The following is a 21,423-nucleotide window of genomic DNA, read 5'->3' as shown; positions in this document are numbered from 1 at the left end:
ACCTGAATGTACTGCAAGTGCTGTGCCCCGAGTGTTACTAGGGTGACTTCCCTCTGGGTGAATAGACGGCCAGATGAACTTACCTTACCTGGGTAGAGTCTTCCAAAAGGTACTGGGGGAGTCAAATGCTGAGACCCCAACCCCGCCATCTCTGTGTAACAGCACCTTGGAAGGTCCTAAATGCTGCCTGGAACAGGCTGCTCCTACCATGTCAAGGAGAGTTAGTAGAACCTGACTATTCCCGTATGGGTAGAGGCCCCGTTTCATGAAGCGGTATAATATGAAATCTGATTTCCGGCCTATCTAATGGTTCTCAGGTCAGTACCATTGAATCCTTAACGCAATATGGCCGAGCCATGGTAGAGCAAAATGACCAGCTACCGAGATTGCTCCATCTCCTGCATCAAGTCCTCCGAGGTCGTACCACGCTTAAGTACGACGGGATTAACACATGGGACCTTCCGCGTAGTAACAGCATAGTGCCGGTCCGAGTGCTACCTACCTGCTATGGTGGTTCAGAGAAAGCTTCGGCATGTCTACGCCATGCCATCTGGCCCCGCTTCGTTGGGTTTCCTGTCACTAGATTGCATTTCGATGGTCGACCTCACCCCGTTCATCGTCTTTCTCTTCCGAAGAAGCAACAAGCTCGAAAGTAGTCCAAGCCCCGCGGCACAGATGTACAAAATCCACATTTTCCGCAAAGCAGCCACATAAGCGTGCCGAACGTCGTCACGCTGATCCCCCAGTAAGTCAGCCACCAAGCCAACATTCGCCTCGGCATCTGCACCGCTGAATTGCTCTCCTACGTCGACATTGGCAGCCATGGCATTCTGGAAGATGACACCGCCGACGATGATGGAGAGGGACGTGGCGATGTTACGCGTAAATCCGAATGTCGCGGTTGCGGTCGCGAAGTCGGCCGGGTCGACGGATGCTTGGAGTGCGATCAATGGAGACTGGAAGTTCAGACCGACACCTAGGCCTGCGATGGCTTCGATTACCGCGACGATGACGATGGGTGTTTCGGCGTCAAAGTACGTGAACAAGCCGAAGCCCAGAGTTAGGATGGCCATCCCGGCACAGATAGATTCGCGGTAGTGGCTCGTATGTCGGATGATGAACCCCGTAGCAATTCCAGTCAGGCATTGAACAATGGTGATGGGGAGGATCAGGATCCCGGACATCATGACGGACGTTCCCTTGACTGCTTGAAAGAAGATGGGGAGAAAATAGAATGCAGATATGTAAACCTGATGACGATGTCAAAACAGTAAGTGCGACTGAGAGGATTATTTGAAGAAGTGGAACTCACGAAGCCATGACAGAAACAAACCAGCAATGCGGCAACATTCGAGCTCATCCTAAACAGCCGCAGCGGCATGATCGGATTTCTTGCGTACTTGGCCTCGCTGAACACGAAGAACGGCACCATCACCACGCCGAAGATAATGAGACAAATGACAGTCGGCGATCTCCAGGCAAAGCTCGATCCGCCGAAGTTCAAGCCCAGCAGAAGCATCATCGTCACGCCCAGTATCAAGCCGATACCCAACCAATCAATCCTCTTCAGCCCTTGGCGGAACGACAGTTTCTCGTTGTGTCGATGGTCGTCGATATTGAGGACCCATAAGAGGACAGCAAACGCGACAGCGCTGCAGGGGAGGTTGATCCACCAATTCCACCTCCACGAAACAAGCTGCGTGAAGATCCCGCCCAGGACTGGTCCAATCCCACTAGCCAACGCCCAAACAACACTCGTCAAACCGAGATACATCCCCCTGCGGCGAATATCAAACATATCGGTGATACAAATGTTGACCAGAATAACGACTCCACCAGATCCGCTCCCCTGGATAGCGCGACCAGTGATGAACATAGGCATGTTCGTTGCGGCGGCGCAGAGCAGTGAGCCCAGGAAGAAGACTGTGACCGCAGCGAGCAGGATGGCCTTTCGGCCCCAGATGTCAGAGAGCTTGCCCCATATTGGGCTGCATGTTGCGTTCGCGAGGAGATATGCCGATCCGATCCAGGTGTAGGCGGAGCCGGAGTGGAAATCGGCGACGATGGAAGGGGATGCAGGGCTTGTGATTGTCTGATTGAAAAATTAGTTTTTTGAGACTGAGCTGCTGGGTGTTCTAAAGAGACGTACGAAATCAAGCGCCGCGGTGAACAGTGAGAGCTAAAGATGGATGTGCCAGGCAGGCAATTCAGTTGCAAGTTATATCAGCTGGGAGCATACGAAAAGGCAACTGATGATGACCAAAGTCCTCGCTCGGCTAGGTTGTCGTCTCATGTCCGTAGGAGCTTCTATAAAGTCCATGGTGGAAACCATTATCGAAAATATTTATCCACGAGTGAGAGTGTTAAGAGACCTCGGGAAAAGAGGGAGAAGGGAAGATCAGATAACGGGCGCGAGATGGGGACTTTCCACTACCCCTGTCAAGCTTACGCATGCGGCGCGGCACTTCTTATCTTTGAATTACATTGACTTCGCTTTGGCTATGGAGCTAAGCAATTAGTGTGATCAGATAACAGGGCGATCTGGTCGCAACGCCCCTCGGCCTATCTGATGGTCAGGGCACTCCAATCAGGTTGCAACAACCACACGATTTTAATTGCTTGTCTCTCCAGAGTGACAGTAAATGGTTATTATAGTAATCAATAGTGGAAAAGTTGTAGTACGGTTGGTCAGGTCTCGATTCGTTGGCCGTCAATTTTACAAGACGTTGTAAATATATATTTTTGTGCCAACTTGCGGGGCTTCAGCCACAACTTTCCAATACTCCAGCGCAGTTGAGCCCAAGGCAGAAGATACAAAGTGAGGTCCACTAATGTATTTGTGTAAAAACCATTATATCGCGGAATGACCTACTCAATAAAGAAACAACCACAAATTTCCATAGATTCAGGTTTCATTGGACATCGTTAAGCGCCGCCGCAGCCGCCGCCGTATGTAAACCGCTGTTAATCCTAGAAGACACTCTGGACGATTCGCCGCTCTCGTACGCCACCGAGAAAGGCCAAAACCCCGCTATCGAGCTCCTCCTCTCTCACGGGGCCGATATCAATGAGACTCTATCGCAAACGCCCTCGCCTCTGGCGTACGCCGTGGAGGGTGGGTTCCTCCGGACAGTGGCGCTGCTTCTTGATCGTGGTGCGGAGGGGCAGAGCTACAGCTGCAATGCGCTCGTGCATTGCGAGCTCTACTGTGTCTTGAAGGCTTTTGCTGGAGAAGGGACTTCATGAGCGGTATCCGTATGCTGCGAAGTTGGCGCTTCAGGAGGCGAGAGAGAAGGGGTGGTGGGAGTTCATGGTGTTGTTGGAGGGTATGGTGTTGTCACCGGGGGGATGGATGAGTTGCCGGGGTGGCTTTGAAGCCTTGTTTTATATGTTCATATTGCGGGCATTGATGATGAGGATACAGCCTAGAAGTGATTATTTCTCATACCCCATTAATATCATATATCAGTTTTCTTTGAAGTGTTCTAGATATCCTCCCGCTCCAGCTCTAACTCTGTACGTGTGACTCGTTTGTATAGTCGTTGTCAAAATCCCTTATTGATAACGACCACAGACTTGCCATATGCTGACCCCCTCCGATCTCAATCAGTGATTCAAATATGGTATATAATATGGTATCACTGGACGCGGATAATGTCCTGGTCCTCACCCACCACAAGCAGTGCAGAAAGTGCCCCTTTGTCCGTACGCACCCGCACCGCTTGAGTCGCCACGAGATGGTCTCCATTTGTATCTAGCGCCTGCGCAAATAACCATGGCTCCCCTTCGTCCAAATCAACTCCGGTACCAGTGCGCAGGGAGAATGTTAGCGATGTCTCAAACGAGGGCCGCTCCGCCTCGCCCAGCAGGATCGAAGGGCATTCCTTCACATCAAGACCGCCGCGGCTGACGGCTCAAGCAGCCTTTGCCCCGAAAAACCTCCATTTCGCAGTTTCTATGTCGCCGTTCCACGAGACATACACCCTGACTTGGGTTTCGTCTTGTGCGTTGTCTCTTAACACCACGATCGCCGGCACCTCTCTCGGCCTACCCGTCCTTTCGAACCGGAATGTGCGGTAGCTCTGCACGCCCTGACCTATCTCATCTGAGTCCAGGTATGCGTGGAATATTGCGTCGCCATCCTCATTAAACCTGGTCACGGCGCTAGCTTGGCCCCATCTAGCAAAGGTGTTTCCGTTCTCCAGGCGCTGGACGTATCCCTGTGACTGTGCGAGTAATGAGTCTGGGGACTTGAGGACCGAGATGAGCGACGCTGATATGTTCGTGTGACCTAAACAGATGACTTTTGCACTAGAATAGTCCCTCAACATCTCGACGACGCTGCCACGATGCCCATCCGCGCGAGCGGAGTTATCGAATAGCGAAATACACTCGTCACCCAGCTTATGCTCAGCGTTGAGCGGGCTGTAGAACCTTGCATCGTGCTGAAATGCGAACTAAGCCTCTGTTGGAACAGAAAATGTCGAGTCGCGGCCACCGAGCTGCCAGATCACGGCCTCTGTTGTGCCGTTGGTTTTGTAAATTGCTGAAGCGTGCCGAGCGGAAATCAAGTAACTGCCTTCGGCGTCCTTGCCGACGTTATTGACGTGGAAGTAGTCCCATGCTGAGGTGGAGTTTGTGCCGTCGCCGGCCTGTCCGCTTGGTAGGGGGACGACGCTTGCTGTTCCTCTGACGGTTAGATGGTATGGTCCAAGGCTTGAGAACCATAGATTGGAGAAGACGTACCGGAAGGGTTGATATGATCTAGGCTGCTCCATTCGAACAGCACCTCTCCAGAGTCCAAGTCCAACTCTGGCATAAAACGTCAGCAAACGTCTCTGAGGACATGGAAAGACCCGACTGACCTTGAAATATCCCATCAACAATCCACTCTTGCTCCGATGAACCACCATGCCTTTCTAAATCCCTAATCACCGGCTCATAAATCTCAACAAGCGCCGTCTTCCCCTCCACAACCCGAAACTCATGGATGTCAAGGATATGGTGATTTCCTCCCCGCAGCAGACGCACAGGGCCATACCGTTCACCCAAGAGCGTACCCTGCCCCCATCCATGTCCGTGGTAAAATCCAACTAACCCTGGAAAGCAGACAGTACAGACTCGCCTTTGTACTGCGTTACTTGCATGTTCCCGACCCAGCGGGAGAGAAGGCCGAGGCTCGACCATACTAGATCGCCATTGTCGCGGAAGATGTAGCGGGCGGGTTGTTCGGGGGCCGTCGAGACCTCCACCTTTTATGCCACCGGAGTACGAGCAGACGAATATGTATCCGTTACCAAGCCCTGAGGCTGGGGCGGGAATGGTGATATTCAGGCGCGGCGGCGCGAGGTCAGGGCGAGATCGGTATTGCCGGTCTGCAAAGGTCAAGCCGCAGAGGATTCCTGTGATCAGGATATTTTGCAAATGCATGGTCGAAGGAGGGAGATGAGATATGCAAGACGTTGAGGTAGGTCACTTTTGCACCCTTTTTGCAGTCATGTGTAAAGTATCGACTGAGTAACGCAGCCGTCGATCTGTTGATTGTGATATTCCGATAATTGTCTGAAATCACACGAGATCATTTAGATCAAGACAATCGTCAGCATTCTCAGTCGTTGTATTCCACGCATTGACACTTATATGATGTGGAATACGGTCGTCTTCACCTTATTTACTCTTTGGGCAGGCCTGTACCCCAGCCCTGGAGCCAGATCCTCGACAGGGGACTTTTAGGTTTTATCGTTTTAGACTCATATCTCATGAGCCTGCTCTGTCTGTGTCAGGATAACGTGCCCCGTTTCCGGAGGTCGCTATCCTCACATCTAATCGGCTACTCCAGAGTTGTTGTGGGTAGAATGCCATCTGCTTGTTTGAGGCCCGGGCCGTGTTCCATAGGTATGCCATTGTATTAAGGCTTCTGCTTCCCTCCCCCCCCCAGTTTTCTCCAGGTACTTATACAGTTGTAGTCTACATCCGGGATTGCGCATCACTATCCTTCCTGCAGCTTATTTGCTAAATATCTTGACATATTGTTAGCGACAGGGGATTTTTTATAATAATGACCTACACACCTGAGCACCACCGCATGTCGGGTATATTTTCTTTGTGATCTCCTCCAACATCCAGTCCTGACCCCGAAGTCAGTATTAGGTTACTTGGCCGGCTTAACAGGTGGCGGAAGAATCGGTCCTCATACCCAGGTGCCCGCTATCCTAACCTTAAAAGGTCGACCATGTTGCTGGTGCACGTGGGGCGGGATTGAGAGTCCGTTTGCTTGCACAGCAGCACACTCAACACTACAAGATAATAAGTCAACTTCCCTTTGACCTCAATGCACATTCAGGAGATGGACACCGCAGGGGGGAAACATCACAACCCACTCCCCAATGCCATATTAATCTACCAACGTTGTTATCGCAGGGTCGGAGTACAACGGTCATTGTTCTTAGCAACAAAACAGTCATTAAACGGCTCACTTGGCTTTCAAATGCTAACAAAGAACGTTGAACTTCATCCAACTATCCGATGTGAAAGGGCCCATCAAACATAAGTAGCAGGACGAATCCCGGCCAGAGTCTTCATCGATCCATCTAAGCCTCAGGATTTCAACAACTGACGTTCGATATTTTCAATCATCAAGGGTCTGACTTCCAGTTGACGAGCGCATACCCCGTTTACTTTGCACATATCCAGAGGACTTGCAACCTCAGCCATGCCTATCTTCCCAGTCCTCGACCTCCCCAAGGGCCAAATCGGCGAAATCGCCAAATTCCTCGACCGCAACGACCTAGTTGAGACATGCAAAGCATCCCAGCCGTTCAAGCACGCCAAACTCACTCTGAATGGCGCATTGTCGCTGCGTGAGCTAAGCAGCATCTTCAACTGGGCCTGCCTGAACAACAATTCCGCTGTGATCTCCCACCTGCTGCACTACTACCAAATTTCCTTCTCAGAGGAACCCGATCTGGCGCTTGACACGGACGCCCTGAAGACTGTAATTCACCTGGTAGATGACGATGGAAATACGTTTCTACACCAGGTGTGTCTGCGGAAGGACGATAGGCGCATTGCCATGAGGAATAGCAAGCTCCTCCTGCAGCTTGGGCTTGATTTTAATACGAGCAATGCGAAGGGTGAGACCCCCTGGTCGTTGGCAATCAAGGTGAAGTCAGTTGGCATGGTCCGATTCTTGATCTCCAAGGGCGCTGATGTTAATGTCAGCATTGGAGATAAGAAGGCGCAGACGCCCCTGAAGTTGGCGCTGCTGCTTGCTGAGGACAATCCGGATAACAGGAAGAATGAGGATAGCCATGAGCTGGTCAAGTGTCTTCTAGACGCTGAGGCGGTTGTCGAATGCAAGACTCATGGCTCGGGACTCGCACTTCTGCAGCAGTGTGTGGCGACCGGTCAGCCGCGATGTTTTGATCTAATCCTCAAGGCCTGGAAGAAACAGGAGTTTATGCTGGAATACAGTAATCCAGCGGTTACGCTTTGCGCTGCTGCGATGCTGGGGGATATGCCCTTGGTCCATCAACTGCTGAAAGAGGGGAATGTGGATGCGAACTGCACAGCCTACGGCTCGTCGCCTCTGATTGCAGCAATTACCGTTGGCAACAATGAAATGATCAAGTTATTTATGAAGCATACTTCATCAGCTGGCTTCGAGCAGATGGACGCAGCAAACCGCACACCCCTGCACCTGGCCATCCTCCATGGCCGCGAGAAAGGGAACCTAGTCCGCCAGCTCCTCCCCCTAACCACGCGCATCCGACCAGGAGACACGATCCGCAAGCGCACGCCCCTCGTCGACGCAGTCACTCACCAATCCCCCGAGACCCTCGCTCTAATCCTGGAGCGCGTCCTCACAAACTCCGACGGCCCAAACAAAGAAGAAAGCGAAGTCTACCTCGGCCTCCGCCAGTGGAACACACCCAAGAAAATCCTAACGGCCGAAGACAACGCCGTCGCCGCGCTTGAAACAGCAATCATGACGCAGAACTACGCTGCTGTCCGCGTGATTATTGACCACCCGGCGAATCCGGCCCAGGAACTCGGACAGCACAAGCTCCTGCTGCACATGGCATTCTTCTACGGCGACAGCGACAAGATGGACGATATCGTCGTTGCGCTTATCGAATGGGGCGCTGTGATTACACACATTCGCGGTGACCCAGAGAAAATCAAAGAAAAGGAAAAGTGGCTGAACATCACGAACCTGATGGCCGCCGCTGATACAGGGTGCACCAAGGCCCTGCAAGCCCTAACCAAGAGTGGCGCAGATGTGAACGTCATGACCGTGGATCTTAATGAGGACAAGAAAGATGTTAAGAATGAATCAGTCGAGGAGAAGAAAGACGAAAACAATGAATTAGTCGTGGAAAAGAAAGACATAAGCGGCGAATTAGTCGACGAGAAGAAAGACAAAAACAGTGAACCAGTCAAGGAGCCGCAGACAAAAATGAAAACAGCCCTCACGGGCGCCGTGGCCAACAACCACACCGAAGCCGTGCGCGTCCTCCTCGAAGCCGGCGCAGATACACATGTCCGGATGCACTCGACCCCCTGGCACAGCATGCAGCTGCGAGAAGCCGCAGAGGACCGTCGAGTTTCTGCAAAGGAGACGCTCTTCGAGCACGCTGTTGGCTGCGGGTTCACGGAGGTTGTCAAGCTCCTCATGCCGCATTTTGATATGAAGAAGCAGTTTACCATTAATGGCGGCAATGCCCTCATGGCGGCTGTGTACTATAACCATCCGCAGACTGCCGCGTATCTTCTTGACTCGGGATCCTTTGATCTCAAGCAGAAGAATTTCAAGGAGAAAACGGCTCAGGATCTGGCGAGAGTTTGTATGCCGCCTTTTCCCGTGGAGTTAGTGAGGAAGCTTTCGGCATAAGGATTGCAGTTCGCTGGGCCTTCCTTTTCCCCATGTTTTGTTTATAGTTTGGTCTTTACAAGATGCTTAGTACCTGCTTCTTCAGTCGTTCGGGCTTACGGTCTATGTTTAGACAAATATTTTATTTTAAATACATTGCAGTGACTTTATCTTCATTCAGCACATTTCTTTGTAGTACATGCCGCGTTGACCCCTGTCCCGTTCATTAACGAATGCCTGCCTGCACCTGGAGTACGATCTTTTGAGGACGAGTCCCATGAAACCGGTATTCTGGAACCCCCGGCCGTTTACCATCTCCGAGGAAATGCGTGCGCTCGTTTCCATTCTGTACTTACCCAAAAGTCAAAGAATAATAGCTCTCTGCCGGGCATTGACGTATCGGTAGCCTAGTGTGCATTGTTGACCCTACGAGGGTGTAGGTATCTTTGCCGAATCTGTTTGTTGTTTATATATCTTCACCCGTGCCATTCACTTTGATCTCTTGGATATTAGGGTTTCCCTGCCACAACGCTTGGATATTCACTGTACATGGTTCCGTACAAGCTGACTCCGGAACTCCTGTTTCGAACATACTTATATAGGAGTTCACCTCTCTGCCAATTGCACTCTTCATCCACCCCTTTCCCTTGTACCTATTCCATTCGCTCCAAATCGATTACCAATTCTAGAAGCTTTCCCATCCACTTACTACTCATTCAACGGTTTTTACATCCCCAATCAGACTTCAACCGCCAAAATGTCTACCGAACCCATTTTCACCCTCCCCGCAGCCCTCTTATTCGAACTCAAAAGCATGATGACCGAAGAGGATTGGGTTGAGTGGAACCTTGGCCAGACCGGTAACCTCTCTTACAGTGCCATGCGCCGACTCCTAAAATGGGCATCTTGCAAAAACGGGCTTCGAACGTCCCCAGCCATCAAGCTTATCCGGCAGGACCTCGTTCGGACCTACATCGCCAAGATCCCCGAGTTCGCCTCTGAAATTCTATATGTGGCTTGCATCAAGGGCAAATAGAGAAAAAAAAAAGTAGAGATAGGAAGCCGTGCTGGCCGGGTAAGACTGAGTTTGCCACATTGCTTGTGGATCAGAGCGAGGCGATGTAACTCTACCTACCTACTCAAGGCGCAAGCTTCTCCGCCAGATGGCGAGCATAGCCACGGCGTGCTCTAGCGTAATCATAGGCAGTCAAGCCACCCTGATTTTTATACTTCAGGTCAAACTTGCCCGTCTGAAAGAGGAGCTGAACAAGATCCACATAGTTTCCCGTAGCAGCCATCTGCAGTGCGTTTGAACCACTATCAGGTTTATTTTGCTCGACGGCTAAAGCCAGAGATATGCCGTCGAGCGCAGCCTTGGCATTGACATCAACACCCCGGCGTAGCAGTTCCTTCATGACTTTGTCGAGGTTGTTGACGATGGCTGTCATCAGAGGCGTATCTCGTCTCTTCTTTGGAGCCTCGCAAGACGCATCCCATTCAATGAGCTCCAGGGCGAGCTCTTACCCCCACCGCAGGGCGTCTGGTAGAATGCCGGGACAGAGTGCTGGCCGCACAAGGTCCGTATATTTCAGGATGACTCGGACCGTCTCTAATTTTCCAAAACGTACGGCACTGCTCAAAGCATACGCCGCGGCGCTTTGCGCAGAGGTTGGGCGCGCCTCGTTGGCACGCGACACACGATCTGTGTCTGGAGCCGCAATGCTGGAACCCGAGGTAGCTATAACCCCCTGATCGTGGGCCAACATGGCATCTAGCAGCAGCGCAACTGTTGCTGGCGATCCGTCTTTGACGGCCCTGCCCAGCAGCGTTTTCGGCCACGAATCGGGTCCGCCAATAACTTCAGCACCATAGTGCGGCAGCAGAAGACGGACTACCTGCTCGTGACCACTTTCGACTGCTACAAGCAGAGCTATGCGGTCCAACGAGTCCCTGCGCCCAAAGCAGGAAGCGTGCTGGACGAGGAATTCGACGGCCTTGTCCTGCCCTGACCTGGCAGCTGCAATGAGCGCCGTGCTACCCCTTACTTCGCAGTTCACATTCAAGTCAAAGTGTTGAAGAAGTTCAGACAGGAAGGGCACGTCTCCCGCTGATGCGGCGGCGCAAAAGAGGATCTCCGGGTCGGTGTAGCGTTCGGGGATTGCGTGTGTTTTCCACAGGCGCAGGAAACGGGGAGACAATCTAATCCGAAAAATAGCCCAATGCTCATGTAGTTTAGTGCAGCCACATTGTCTCAGGGTGATCCCTCTTCCAACAAACACTCAACCATCTGCACACCCTCCTCGTGCACGTAGGCCATCGCTCGTGTAATGGGCAAGTTCCCGTTAGAGCACCTGATGCTAGTGCCAGTGCCATGTGCCAGCAAAGCTCTAACCATATGGGGGCGCTGGTAGGAAATGGCATATTCCAGCGGCGTCTTTCCATCCTGGTCTCTCCCATTCGCGTCAAGGCCAAGCGCTATAAATACTTTGGCATCGGAGGGAACGCCCAAACCGTACGTCCTGCATGTGTGGTGTAAGAAATTCAGTCCATCCCTATCCACCTGCTTGATGTTGAGCCCGTGTTCAACAAGATCCCGGGCTGTGGTGAGCCACCGCTGCTCCAGCTGGGGATCTGGAATCCGTTCCGGCTTACCTCTGCGGACAAACCTGTAGTCCTTCAGGAAGCTCGGTTCGTGCAGCGTTGCGCCCGCATTGAATAACGCCTGCATAGCCTCGCCCTCCCCGTACTGATGGGTCACTTCGAGAGCACTGCCGCATTGGAATTGATGACTAGGGGAAAGGCCCAAATCGAGTACCTCTTTGAGGATGTCGAGGTGGCCTCCACGGCATGCGAGGAGAAGAGCCTCCGCTCCGAGCTCGGGGTTCTTCTTGATTGTCATGCGTTGCTGGTGGTGCTGGAGGACCTGCCAGACTAGGTGCGGCCAGCTTTTTTTGCTAGCCCACTTGAAGACACCTATTAGCTCCTCGGGCAGTAGAGTGCTGTACAACGTTAGTTGGCCTATGCGGTTAGCCTCCCTCGAAGCTCGTGAGAACCTAGCAAGATCCCCACTTGGGAGCTGACTTGCAATTGCAATTACGAGCTCCTCTGGGAGGTCGAACAGGTGAGAACTAGGCATTCTTGATTTTCGACGCAAGCCGTAGAAGATGGTTCAGCAGGTGTGGATTCTGACAGTAGCAATGTCAACACTGAGAGATCAAACAATCATGTGGCAGTTGATGAGGAAGTCAATTTCCCTAGGGAGATGGGCTGTTATTTTTGTACAATTGGCTCTTTGTTCAGGAATTCCTTGTGCGCGGTATTGAAGAGTACAATAATTCCTTGTTCCACACTCCTTTGTTTGGGGAACTGACAATGGCCCCAGAACCTAATAATAGGATCAATACCTTACATGCTGACTACAAAAAAAGAAGTTATTGCAGAAGTTCCGCCTTCCATACCTACCGGCCATTATTGCTATTCAAATAGTGAAAAGTAACATCCTAGCTTGCGCAAAATGCAACATACTCCTATTGTGTTGCAGTTAAGTTCACAATGGGCAATCGAACAGTTCCTTTAGACCAGACAGCACCTTAATCGCAGCTTAAGTTGTCTAATACCTTTATACACGCTCTTCTTCGCCGTCATGTTCACCCTGCAAGCTTGGCAAGCCTACCATAGCCAGGTCCTATATGGTAAACGAGATATCAACCACATGCACTGAGGCAGTCAAACCGTAGTCCAACACTATTAATGATATTGCACGGTGCCGGAAGGGCATAGATCCTGAAAAGGCTAGTCTTTACAATCTACGTGTTCTACAATAGTAAGGTAATGGTACCTAGGTACATGGGTATGATTACCATATGTTTTAGAGGCAAAAAGCATGTTTTATGACCCCTTGATTATGTCATCTGCGTCTATTAACGTAATTCCCGGGCGTTCCGTCCAACCCGACCGTTCTGTCCAACCCCAACAAACTCGACGCGTATACAATTATTAACTTTAAACATCAATCATGGCACCAAAATCGCGTAAATTAAATCGCGATTTAGTTAAGCAAGAGGGTAGGGTTTAATACACCATTTAAGATTTAAAAAACCAAAAATTTCCAAGTGCTCGTGCCGCAGCGCGTGTTTATAAAATACCCTATTAAACGCTTTAAGGAAGACTTCAAGGCCAATAAAATTAATAAGAATATCATAACCACCAGCATAAACTCTCCCTGTATTAAAAAAATACCTTAATATACTAAATAATATCACTTAATTAACATGGAGCCGCCCCTAGGCCCAGCCAAGTACATAAAATAGCATAGATTATACTAGACACTGGTTCCTTAACTTTATCTCTTTTAATTAGAAAAAACTGGGTACAGGAGTTTACTCATAGGCGCCCTAAGGTTAAGACACGGTTTACTAAAAGGATTAATCTTTAGCAAGCGTTATATAAAAACCCTAAAGTAATTTGTCTATTTTTTAATAAGATACAGAGGGTTAGAGTTAAGTACAGCATCTTAAATAAAGATATCTATAACTTAATAAAACTGGCTTCGCTATGGGCTTAATTATAATAATAAAAGTAATATTACAAGCAGATATGCCAGGCAAGCCATAGCTTATATAGCCAGGGAATTAAGAATAGGTTACTATAATTAAATGCATTAACTTAATAGGATTGTCAGTTCCCTTTATTATTATTTTTAAAGAAAAGCGCCATATAAAGGGATGGTTTAAGGAATTCTCTATTCCTCCTACATGGAGAATCAAGCTTAGCAAGAATGGTTGGACTATAGATGTAATTGGCCTTTGCTGGCTTTAAAATTACTTTATTCTAGCTATACAAGCGCGAAGAAGGGGGGGCTACGCACTCCTTATTTTAAATAGCCATGGCAGCTATTTAACCCCTGCCTTTAATACCACCTGCAAGGAGTATAATATTATTCCTATTTACATGCCTTCTTATTCATCTTACCTCCTACAACCGCTAGATATTAGCTATTTTAGGCCCTTAAAGAAGGCTTATAGGGGGATTATTAAGCAGAAAGCGCGCCTAAGATATAACCATATTAACAAGCTGGATTTCTTAAAGGCCTATCCAGAAGCCTATAAGAAGGTCTTTATAATAAAGAATATTTAAAGTAAATTTAGGGTAACCAGGTTATATCCTTATTCACCTGCTGCAGTACTGGATAAACTGTAGTTAAAACTACTAACCCCTACCCCCCCTCCAGGCAGAGGCAGCACTTTAATTCCTTCCTCACAGCTCTGTATACCTCACACGGTCCGCCAGGTGTATTAAAAAGCTTTATTAATTAAAAAGCTTCTAAAAGATAGCTTTAGGAGTCCCTTAACCCTATTTAAATATATACTAGATAAGCTTATAAAGGAATATAAATTAGCTATTTATAACACTGGGTTATTAGTGCAGGAAAATAAGGATCTCTGTTTATTTATAATAAATCACATGCTAAAAAAGGGCCGTTCTAAGCGCTTAATAACACCTACAGATAGCCTCTTATTTTAAGAAGCCAGGGACCTTATTTTATTAAGAAATAATAATCTACAAGCAAAGGGGGGGGGATTAAGCACCAGTGCCCTTCTAACTTTAAAGTAACCTAAACACGCTCCACCAAAGTGTTTAAATTACAGAGTACAAGGTCATATAAAAACAAGCTGTCAAGCTCCTAATCATTCTTAGTTTAATTAATTTAAATAAGAATTGGCTAAGTTTTTTGAGTTGGAAGTTTATATAGCATCGAAGTTGGACGGAACGGTCGGGTTGGACGGAACGCCCGGGAATTACGTTAGTTACTAGCATGCCAAGTAAAGATCTCTTTTCGGTGGTTATTTCCCCTCATTCGTAGTCATCAAGACGGTTTGCCATGAGTGCTGAACAATTCCTCGCCGACGCCGAACACGGCGCCATGTCAGTTGACTGCCACGAGCACGTACTGCGGATCGCATTTATCTACATGGACGAAGGGCTGTGGAATGGTAACGGCGTGTTTGATGTGGTTGAGAAGCTGCACGGCTGCGGGTGGTCGTTCGGCGAGGGCGAGTTGAGATTCAATCGGTAACAACCAATCTTCAATAGCTTCATGTTACGACACACACGCTAATTCATCACCCCAGCACCCTGGATATATTCTACCTCACCCAGCTGGCAGCAGCCATCTACCGAGCATCCGACCAGCTTGAGGGTGACTTCCCGTCTCCGGATGATTTCCAGGCGTTCTACACCACGCATCACGCGCTTCTCAACCCCTCCGCCTGGCGCTCGTATTACTCTACGGAATTCCTTACCCAACCAACAACAGCGCGCTTCTACCGTCTCCCTGATCTGCAAGACCTGCCGGACTCTGACTCCCCGCTGGGCCAGCCGCGCCAGCGACGATGTTGCGGACATGCCACGAAATTCCCCCGCTGGGCGTACACCGTCGCTGGCACACACCGCAGACAGTCTACCATCCCGCTAGCGACGTTTACGGCTTTAGCCCTTAGGGCGCTCGAGACAAGCATCGCGCGCTTGCGGGCGACGCACCCCAGCGTGCCGCCGTACTCAGAGACACAGGCGCGCTTCTGGCTTAGGCACATGGGCTTCGATTTTGCGTCTTCTGGCCCGGTTTTGCCCGACGCATGGGGGGCGGATACCTTCGGGGTACTGGTCGCTCAGGGAGCAGTGGACGTGTATGCATGGGAAGCAGCGTACTCCATGCAGCGGTGGGAGGGGAGTGCAGGGAGGGATGTTGTTAAGCCAGATTCCGATGCGAGTCAGTGGAAGAGTGAGGTGGTGTGGTGTGGGGAGCCGGATGGTGGGGTTGGGATGTATGCGTACTGGAGGGGGTGGGAGGCAGAGGTTGGGAGTGAGGAGGAGGTGGAGTTTCTGGCGGCGGTTGCGGTGGAGGAGACGATGGGGACAAAGCTGGAAGGTGGTCAGGGTCTCGAAGGGTTGGATCTTGCATTGCGGTCGCATGTCTTGCTAGGGGTGATGCGGGCTGCGGTTGGAACGGGGCGGGAGAGGGAGGTTGTTATGGAGGAGTTGGAGAGGAGGATGGTGGTGGAGGGGACATTACACAAAGATAAGGCGCGCAGCTGGCTGAGGGAGGCATTGGAGGTCATGGAGCCGTACGTAAGGGGGTGGGAGGGGGTGTGGCCTGGTGCCGAGGAGGAGAGGGGGGGTGTGCTGTGGCGGATCTTGGTGGAAAATGGGCAGCTTTTCGCAAGGTGGCAGGTCTCTCCGGTGTGAAAGCAGTTTAGTTATGACCTGCGTCCGGAACAGCCGGGGTAGCAGAATGCATTGACCAAATTGCAGTTAACCAGATATACATACTACGTATAATTGGGATGTTGACTCTGTCAATACTACAACCTTTCTCGGCCCTGTTGCTCAACGCAGTGAAAGCCCAGTATCCCGACCTGGCCCGCACCGATCCCCACGCTGTGCTCTGCCATGCAGCCGCCGTAGGAGATATCCGGACCCTCACGGACCTGCTGAACCAGGGCGCAGACCCGAACTGGAAGTCAACAGGATGACGGCCCTCATGGCCGCGGTGTCATATGGACAGATTGGAGCAACCAAGTTCCTGCTCCTGCGCGTCTCCAACATCGGTTACCTCAACCGCGATGTCCGCAACGCCCTGCACCTAGCCGTGCGCCACGAGCACAAGCACACCGAGCTCGTCGACCTTCTCATCCCACACACCTCCGGCGTCATCCAAGCCGACAGAAACGGCGACACCCCGCTCCGCACCGCAGCCCTCTACAGGTCCCCAAAAATAGTCGCGAAGCTGCTAGACCGTCTCCAAGACCCAAGCTACCAGCATTGCGCGTTCAGCAACTCACGCGTCCAGTATGACAGACACAACCGCACGCAAGCGGAATACGCCGCCGCAACGACGCTCCAAACCGCCGTGCAGGGCGGCAAACTGTCGACCGTGAAAATGCTCGTCCAGCGGCCCGACGTCATGAAATGGGGCGTCGCCGACGTCCTCCTCGGCCACGCCCTCCCCCACCACGACGAGGTCCTCGTCGAGCTCGTAAACGCAGGCCTGGACCTGACGCCCCCGGTCCAGGGTATGCTTACTCCGCTGATGATCACGGCCCAGACAAACTGCGCGAAGAGCGTCGCGGCGATGCTCCGCCAGGGCGCAGACCTGCACTATGAGTGCTCGCGAGGCGGCTCGGCGCTCAGCTTCGCGATGACGGGCAACCGCCCGTCGGCTGTGCAAGCGGGTGCGGATTAGTCGCGGCGCATGCACCAATCCCGAGTTTATCTCTGTGAGGAGGCTAAGAAGGATACCGTCTTCATGCATGCTGTGCGGCATGGTATGGTTGATGTGGTGGAGATCCTGATGCCGTACCTTAATTTCACGCAGCCGGTTCGTTCAGGACAGGCGAATGCGTTGCAGGTGGCTGCTGAGTTTGGCCGGTTTGAGATTTTCCGGATTCTGCTGGAGAATGGGAAGTTTGATTTGACGTATACAGACCGCAAGCGTAAGAATGCTTGGAACTATGCTAATCAGCATGGTGGCTGTCCACAGGATCTCCTTCAGATGCTTTGCCCATAGCTTTTCCCTATCTTGCATGGTTGTTTGGGTGCCTTTGGTGATAGCTTTTTTATTCTGCATTTTCAACATTCTGCGTATAGCCTATATATCTGTTTCCTTATAGAATTATCAATTTCTCTTCTTCCCTAATATAGAATCCAAGCCCCACTACCCCATGCCGATGCTTGAATACTAAATGTGTCCGAAGCACCTACTACTCATAGCTCAGGGTAGCGAAACTCTAACTTCCTAATTCAATCCAGAGTGATACTTGTTTGTTAGTTTCAGAATTTCAAAGAGACATGTTATTCATTGTTTACTTGGGTTTTGTGATCTTTGCTCTTGAACAACAGCTGGAGCATCTTTTATGCGCATTGGCTACGGTTTCATTTCGTTATCTAGATCCCTGTAATACAGCCATTCTTTGTGTATTCCACAGGCTCTTTCCATGATTCCTCGCGCTTGGACCAAAGAAGTGCAGGACCGTAGCTTCCAAGCTCAAGGTTCATTGTCATATAAGCTTTGAAACCCGAAACAGCTCAAATGATATCTACAGGAAAGGCTCGCTCTTGCATAAATATCGGCCTGTGGCCTGCCAGAAACTCCTCCCCGTCGTATTCATTATCCAGATTCCAGCGACCTCGTCCAACGTTTCAGCATCATCCCTACTATACCACACCCAAGCTTACCGTTCGCCTTCACAACATCCATCTCCATACAAGCTTCTCTAACATCAGTGTTGATCACGATGCGTACCTTTCCCCCTTTCGACCTCCCGGAGGAGCTCGTCCTCGAGGTTGCAGGCCAGTGCCGGACTCGCGATTTAGCCAGGTTCACCTGCACTTCGACCAACTCTCACCGGCTGGGCCAGTTGGCCCTGTATCGCCGATTATCGGATATAAGCATTTACCGTATCTTCGAGTGAGCTGACTCGAACAACCGCCCGGAGGCAATATTTAAGGTCCTGAACAATGACCATAACAGAGTTGAACTGCAGAAAGCCTCCGAGCTCGCGTCCCATGCCTTGACACTCGCCTGCCGCAAAGGATATGTTGATTTGCTCAAGGCATTGCTGGAGGCCGGCGCCTCTCCCCACACCGCATGCGGTGATTGCTTCTCGATTCCCCGCTCGAACTCGCCTCCATCGAGGGTCAGCTCGAAATCATGAAGGTGTTGTTCAATGCGGGTGCAAAGCTGTCCGTTAAACCCGACTTTATCAGATACTGTTACATGCTTTGCCCAGGCGAACCCGGCGGGCTGCCAAAAGCCGAACTGCTCATCCAGCACGGATTCAAAATCAACCAGCATGATGAGGATGGAGAGGGCTTCTTGCATCAAGCATGCTTGTCAGCCAACGAAGAGCACGCTTTGCACAACGTCAAGCTTCATGTCGAACCGGATGTAGACGTCAATGAGCCAGCCGCCGGGGACAACGACGAGACGCCGCTGTCCAAGGCATGCTGGTCTGACGGCACTGAGGTCATGATGTTCATGTTGCTTGGGCATGGGGCGAGATCGGGGCGTTGTAGGGGAAACAAATAATAATTTGAGAATGATGCTAAGCTGAATATCTATTTAGAGTCCATTTTTAGGCATTAGGGTTTGGTGAAGAGGAAATAGGGTTTGCATGTTGTGGGTTTCCTCATGTTATGGTCAATTAACTAGAGCACATGTCATGATAAACAGGGATCCGGTCTTTCCATCGCAATAGATGCAGTCATTATCAGTTTAAATCCTCAGCGCCTAGCTGAAACCCCGTCCCTCCCGGCACCCTCTCTATAATTTTCCGCCCCTTAGGGCTAGCAGCCGCCCGGTCTGGACCCGAAGACGGCTCGATGATAACATACTCCTGTCTACCTGGGCTCAGAGGAGCCTCTGTCCTTGTCCGAAATACCCACGGATATAGCGCACTCTTCAAGTACGCCTCATCAACACCAAGCTTCAACGCATCCGCCATGGCCGATTGCATGCGCCCGATATACTCGGTCCGGATAGTGCCATCCTTCATGTACTGGCTGCTGAGGTAGACCAAAGCCTCGACTTCTTCGACCTTCAGCTTGCTCAACTGGTTCTCGCCTTTAGCAAGGTTCAGCTGCGACAGATCCTTCGCTGCAATGGTGGTCTTCACACCCTTGATCCCGAGCAAAGCTAACGACTCGACCCTGACGCGGAGGGACGCCTTATCGTAGAATCCGTGCGCTATGCCCTCATTCGCATCAAGCGTCTTGATATCCTTGGTACTCACGGTGAATATGAGGCCTTGCACGATAATCTCGCCTTTTCCATTCGCTCCTTCAGCGACAGGGACAATATTCGCAACACCCCTCTCATTGATCTGCCACCTATACCCAGCCAAGGACCCCTTTCCAAAGAGCTTGCTATCCGGACACCGGGCCGCCATTTGCGAAAGGTGCATATTGCTGCCAAATGCGAAGTAGTACGTGGGGGTCTTCGAAGCTGCAGTCGGAGGCCTGGTACCATTTGTTATTGCCTGTCTCCGTCCCCGCTGCTGGGAAGCCTTAGGGCTAGCCGGGGGCTTAGGGCTACCACCGACATCTGGACGCACCCCAGTAGCAAGCATCTTCTCAATATCCTCGGCATATTCGCGCGCCATGCCCAGGTTCAATGCATCCTGCAACCCCAACCTCATTCTTGCAGCATATTCTACCCGCGGCAGCCCGTCCTTAGTAAAATCCTTGCTCACGTACACGAGCGCCTGGACAAGCTCTCTCGACCCTTCACTACCGAGTCCCTCTCCAGACCCAGCCTTCAGTTCCTCGCTAGAGAGACTCATAACCTCGCTAACATCCCTTCCAACCAACCGCGCCCCAGCAACAACAACCCCAACATCAATGCTCTTCTTCTGATACGCCGTCGGAACGCCCTCAGCGCGATCAAGTCTCGCTTCATCCTCAGCGTTAACAAGGAAGGCAAGACCTTGCACGGCGTCTTTGTCTGCCTCCAACCCAGTCTCCGCACTTGTCAGTATCTTGATGATATTCGCATACCCACGTTCATTGATCTGCCACCTATATCCCTCCAATTTCGCAACACCCAGATACCGCGCGCCAGGACATCGTTTGGCCATTTGCTTGAGATGGATATTCCCGCCGTAGGCGAAATATATCTTGTGCTTTTTGGGGCGGGGAGCGAACATATCGAAGGGTAAAATTCAAGGACAATTTCGCTTTCTTTCCAAGAATGTATCAAATCTTACTATAAAGTGCGCTCGGAGTTGAGGCTCTTCCAAGGTTCGTTCAGTTGAGGCTCGTGGGTACCTAGGGTAGCAGACCTAGAGCACGTTCAATGTTACAACGGAAATCAAGCAGAAAGACTCCCTAGGGGTGGCGGGGTGTGTTGTCTGATTTTATGCATGAGCGCTGGCGGGGTAAATCTCGCTAGGCTCCAGCTAGTAAAGGCTCGTATTGATGACTACCTACGTAGGGCGCTCGTACCTCGTGCCTCGTGCCTCATGCAATTCACCTACATCTCCGCTTCAGCCGCAGCAGGCTTGGCAATTTATATACCTACCTAGGTAGCTAGACATGGGTGTAAATAGTTATCGTCGTGAAGAGGAATAAATCCTGCAACTGCTCGCCATGACATTCAATGATCCTTATCCTAGGTAGGTTAGTGGCAACGCTTTCACTGGGCTAACCCTACCTAGGTAGGTACCAGGTCTAACTTGAGTCATCTATAAAGAGTGGTAGAGATATAGTGGACAGCGGTGGCTTTCTTGCCTAGGTACCAGTACGGTTCGATGCAGAGGAAGAGTAGCTCAAATACAGTCAACGGATTTTGATGGGAGATTGTATGGTATGTAGGGGAAAAGTACCATAGGTTTTCAGAATTGCTTGTATTTGAACAAGATATTAAAAGTCAACAAAAGGCAGAACATAGAGTGAACAAGATAATACGTAAAGGACGGCCATTGAAGTAGTCTGACATAACATATTAGACGAATATAAATGAAGGGTGGCCGCAGCCATCTAGGCAGAGATCTCTT

The 21,423-nt window shown here is 50.7% G+C and overlaps 7 protein-coding genes across 7 annotated transcripts; 4 read left to right on the top strand and 3 right to left on the bottom strand.

Moving 5' to 3' along the window:
• Positions 1-536: 536 nt before the first annotated feature.
• Positions 537-2,320, bottom strand: BDW74DRAFT_186934 (MDR family MFS transporter; the record flags this gene model as incomplete). Its single annotated transcript, XM_073731352.1, has 4 exons — positions 537-1,250; positions 1,313-2,092; positions 2,150-2,179; positions 2,240-2,320. The coding sequence occupies 4 exons, from the start codon at positions 2,318-2,320 to the stop codon at positions 537-539; spliced, it is 1,605 nt and encodes a 534-aa protein (XP_073580861.1).
• A 1,318-nt stretch (positions 2,321-3,638) lies between these two features.
• Positions 3,639-5,430, bottom strand: BDW74DRAFT_180982 (ASST-domain-containing protein; the record flags this gene model as incomplete). Its single annotated transcript, XM_073729876.1, has 5 exons — positions 3,639-3,906; positions 3,982-4,425; positions 4,459-4,681; positions 4,747-4,812; positions 4,866-5,430. 5 exons carry the CDS (start codon positions 5,428-5,430, stop codon positions 3,639-3,641), a joined length of 1,566 nt encoding a protein of 521 aa, XP_073580860.1.
• A 1,282-nt stretch (positions 5,431-6,712) lies between these two features.
• BDW74DRAFT_180981 (ankyrin repeat domain-containing protein) lies at positions 6,713-9,908 on the top strand (the record flags this gene model as incomplete). The annotated part of the gene is made up of 2 exons (XM_073729875.1): positions 6,713-8,842; positions 9,615-9,908. The coding sequence occupies 2 exons, from the start codon at positions 6,713-6,715 to the stop codon at positions 9,906-9,908; spliced, it is 2,424 nt and encodes an 807-aa protein (XP_073580859.1).
• Positions 9,909-14,753: 4,845 nt separating this feature from the next.
• BDW74DRAFT_186933 (uncharacterized protein) lies at positions 14,754-16,117 on the top strand (the record flags this gene model as incomplete). The annotated part of the gene is made up of 2 exons (XM_073731351.1): positions 14,754-14,944; positions 15,004-16,117. The coding sequence occupies 2 exons, from the start codon at positions 14,754-14,756 to the stop codon at positions 16,115-16,117; spliced, it is 1,305 nt and encodes a 434-aa protein (XP_073580858.1).
• Positions 16,118-16,400: 283 nt separating this feature from the next.
• On the top strand, positions 16,401-17,114 carry BDW74DRAFT_180978 (ankyrin repeat domain-containing protein; the record flags this gene model as incomplete). The annotated part of the gene is made up of 1 exon (XM_073729874.1): positions 16,401-17,114. One exon carries the CDS (start codon positions 16,401-16,403, stop codon positions 17,112-17,114), a length of 714 nt encoding a protein of 237 aa, XP_073580857.1.
• A 986-nt stretch (positions 17,115-18,100) lies between these two features.
• On the top strand, positions 18,101-18,532 carry BDW74DRAFT_158695 (uncharacterized protein). Its single transcript, XM_073725352.1, has one exon. It carries the CDS (start codon positions 18,166-18,168, stop codon positions 18,340-18,342), a length of 177 nt encoding a protein of 58 aa, XP_073580856.1. The 5' UTR covers positions 18,101-18,165; the 3' UTR covers positions 18,343-18,532.
• A 460-nt stretch (positions 18,533-18,992) lies between these two features.
• On the bottom strand, positions 18,993-20,800 carry BDW74DRAFT_158694 (gamma-glutamylcyclotransferase family protein). The gene has a single exon (XM_073725351.1). It carries the CDS (start codon positions 20,572-20,574, stop codon positions 19,141-19,143), a length of 1,434 nt encoding a protein of 477 aa, XP_073580855.1. The 5' UTR covers positions 20,575-20,800; the 3' UTR covers positions 18,993-19,140.
• Between the last annotated feature and the right edge of the window lie 623 nt (positions 20,801-21,423).

This window comes from Aspergillus multicolor, assembly GCF_047715735.1.
Source record: "Aspergillus multicolor strain CBS 133.54 unplaced genomic scaffold BDW74scaffold_25, whole genome shotgun sequence".
NCBI classification, from domain to species: Eukaryota; Fungi; Ascomycota; class Eurotiomycetes; order Eurotiales; family Aspergillaceae; genus Aspergillus; species Aspergillus multicolor.
This window is presented reverse-complemented; position numbering and strand designations above follow the sequence as displayed.

Excerpts from the sequence above, each read along its gene's own strand:
- BDW74DRAFT_158695 (XM_073725352.1), top strand. The coding sequence starts at position 18,166 with ATGCGTACCTTTCCCCCTTTCGACCTCCCGGAGGAGCTCGTCCTCGAG.
- BDW74DRAFT_158694 (XM_073725351.1), bottom strand. The coding sequence starts at position 20,574 with ATGTTCGCTCCCCGCCCCAAAAAGCACAAGATATATTTCGCCTACGGC.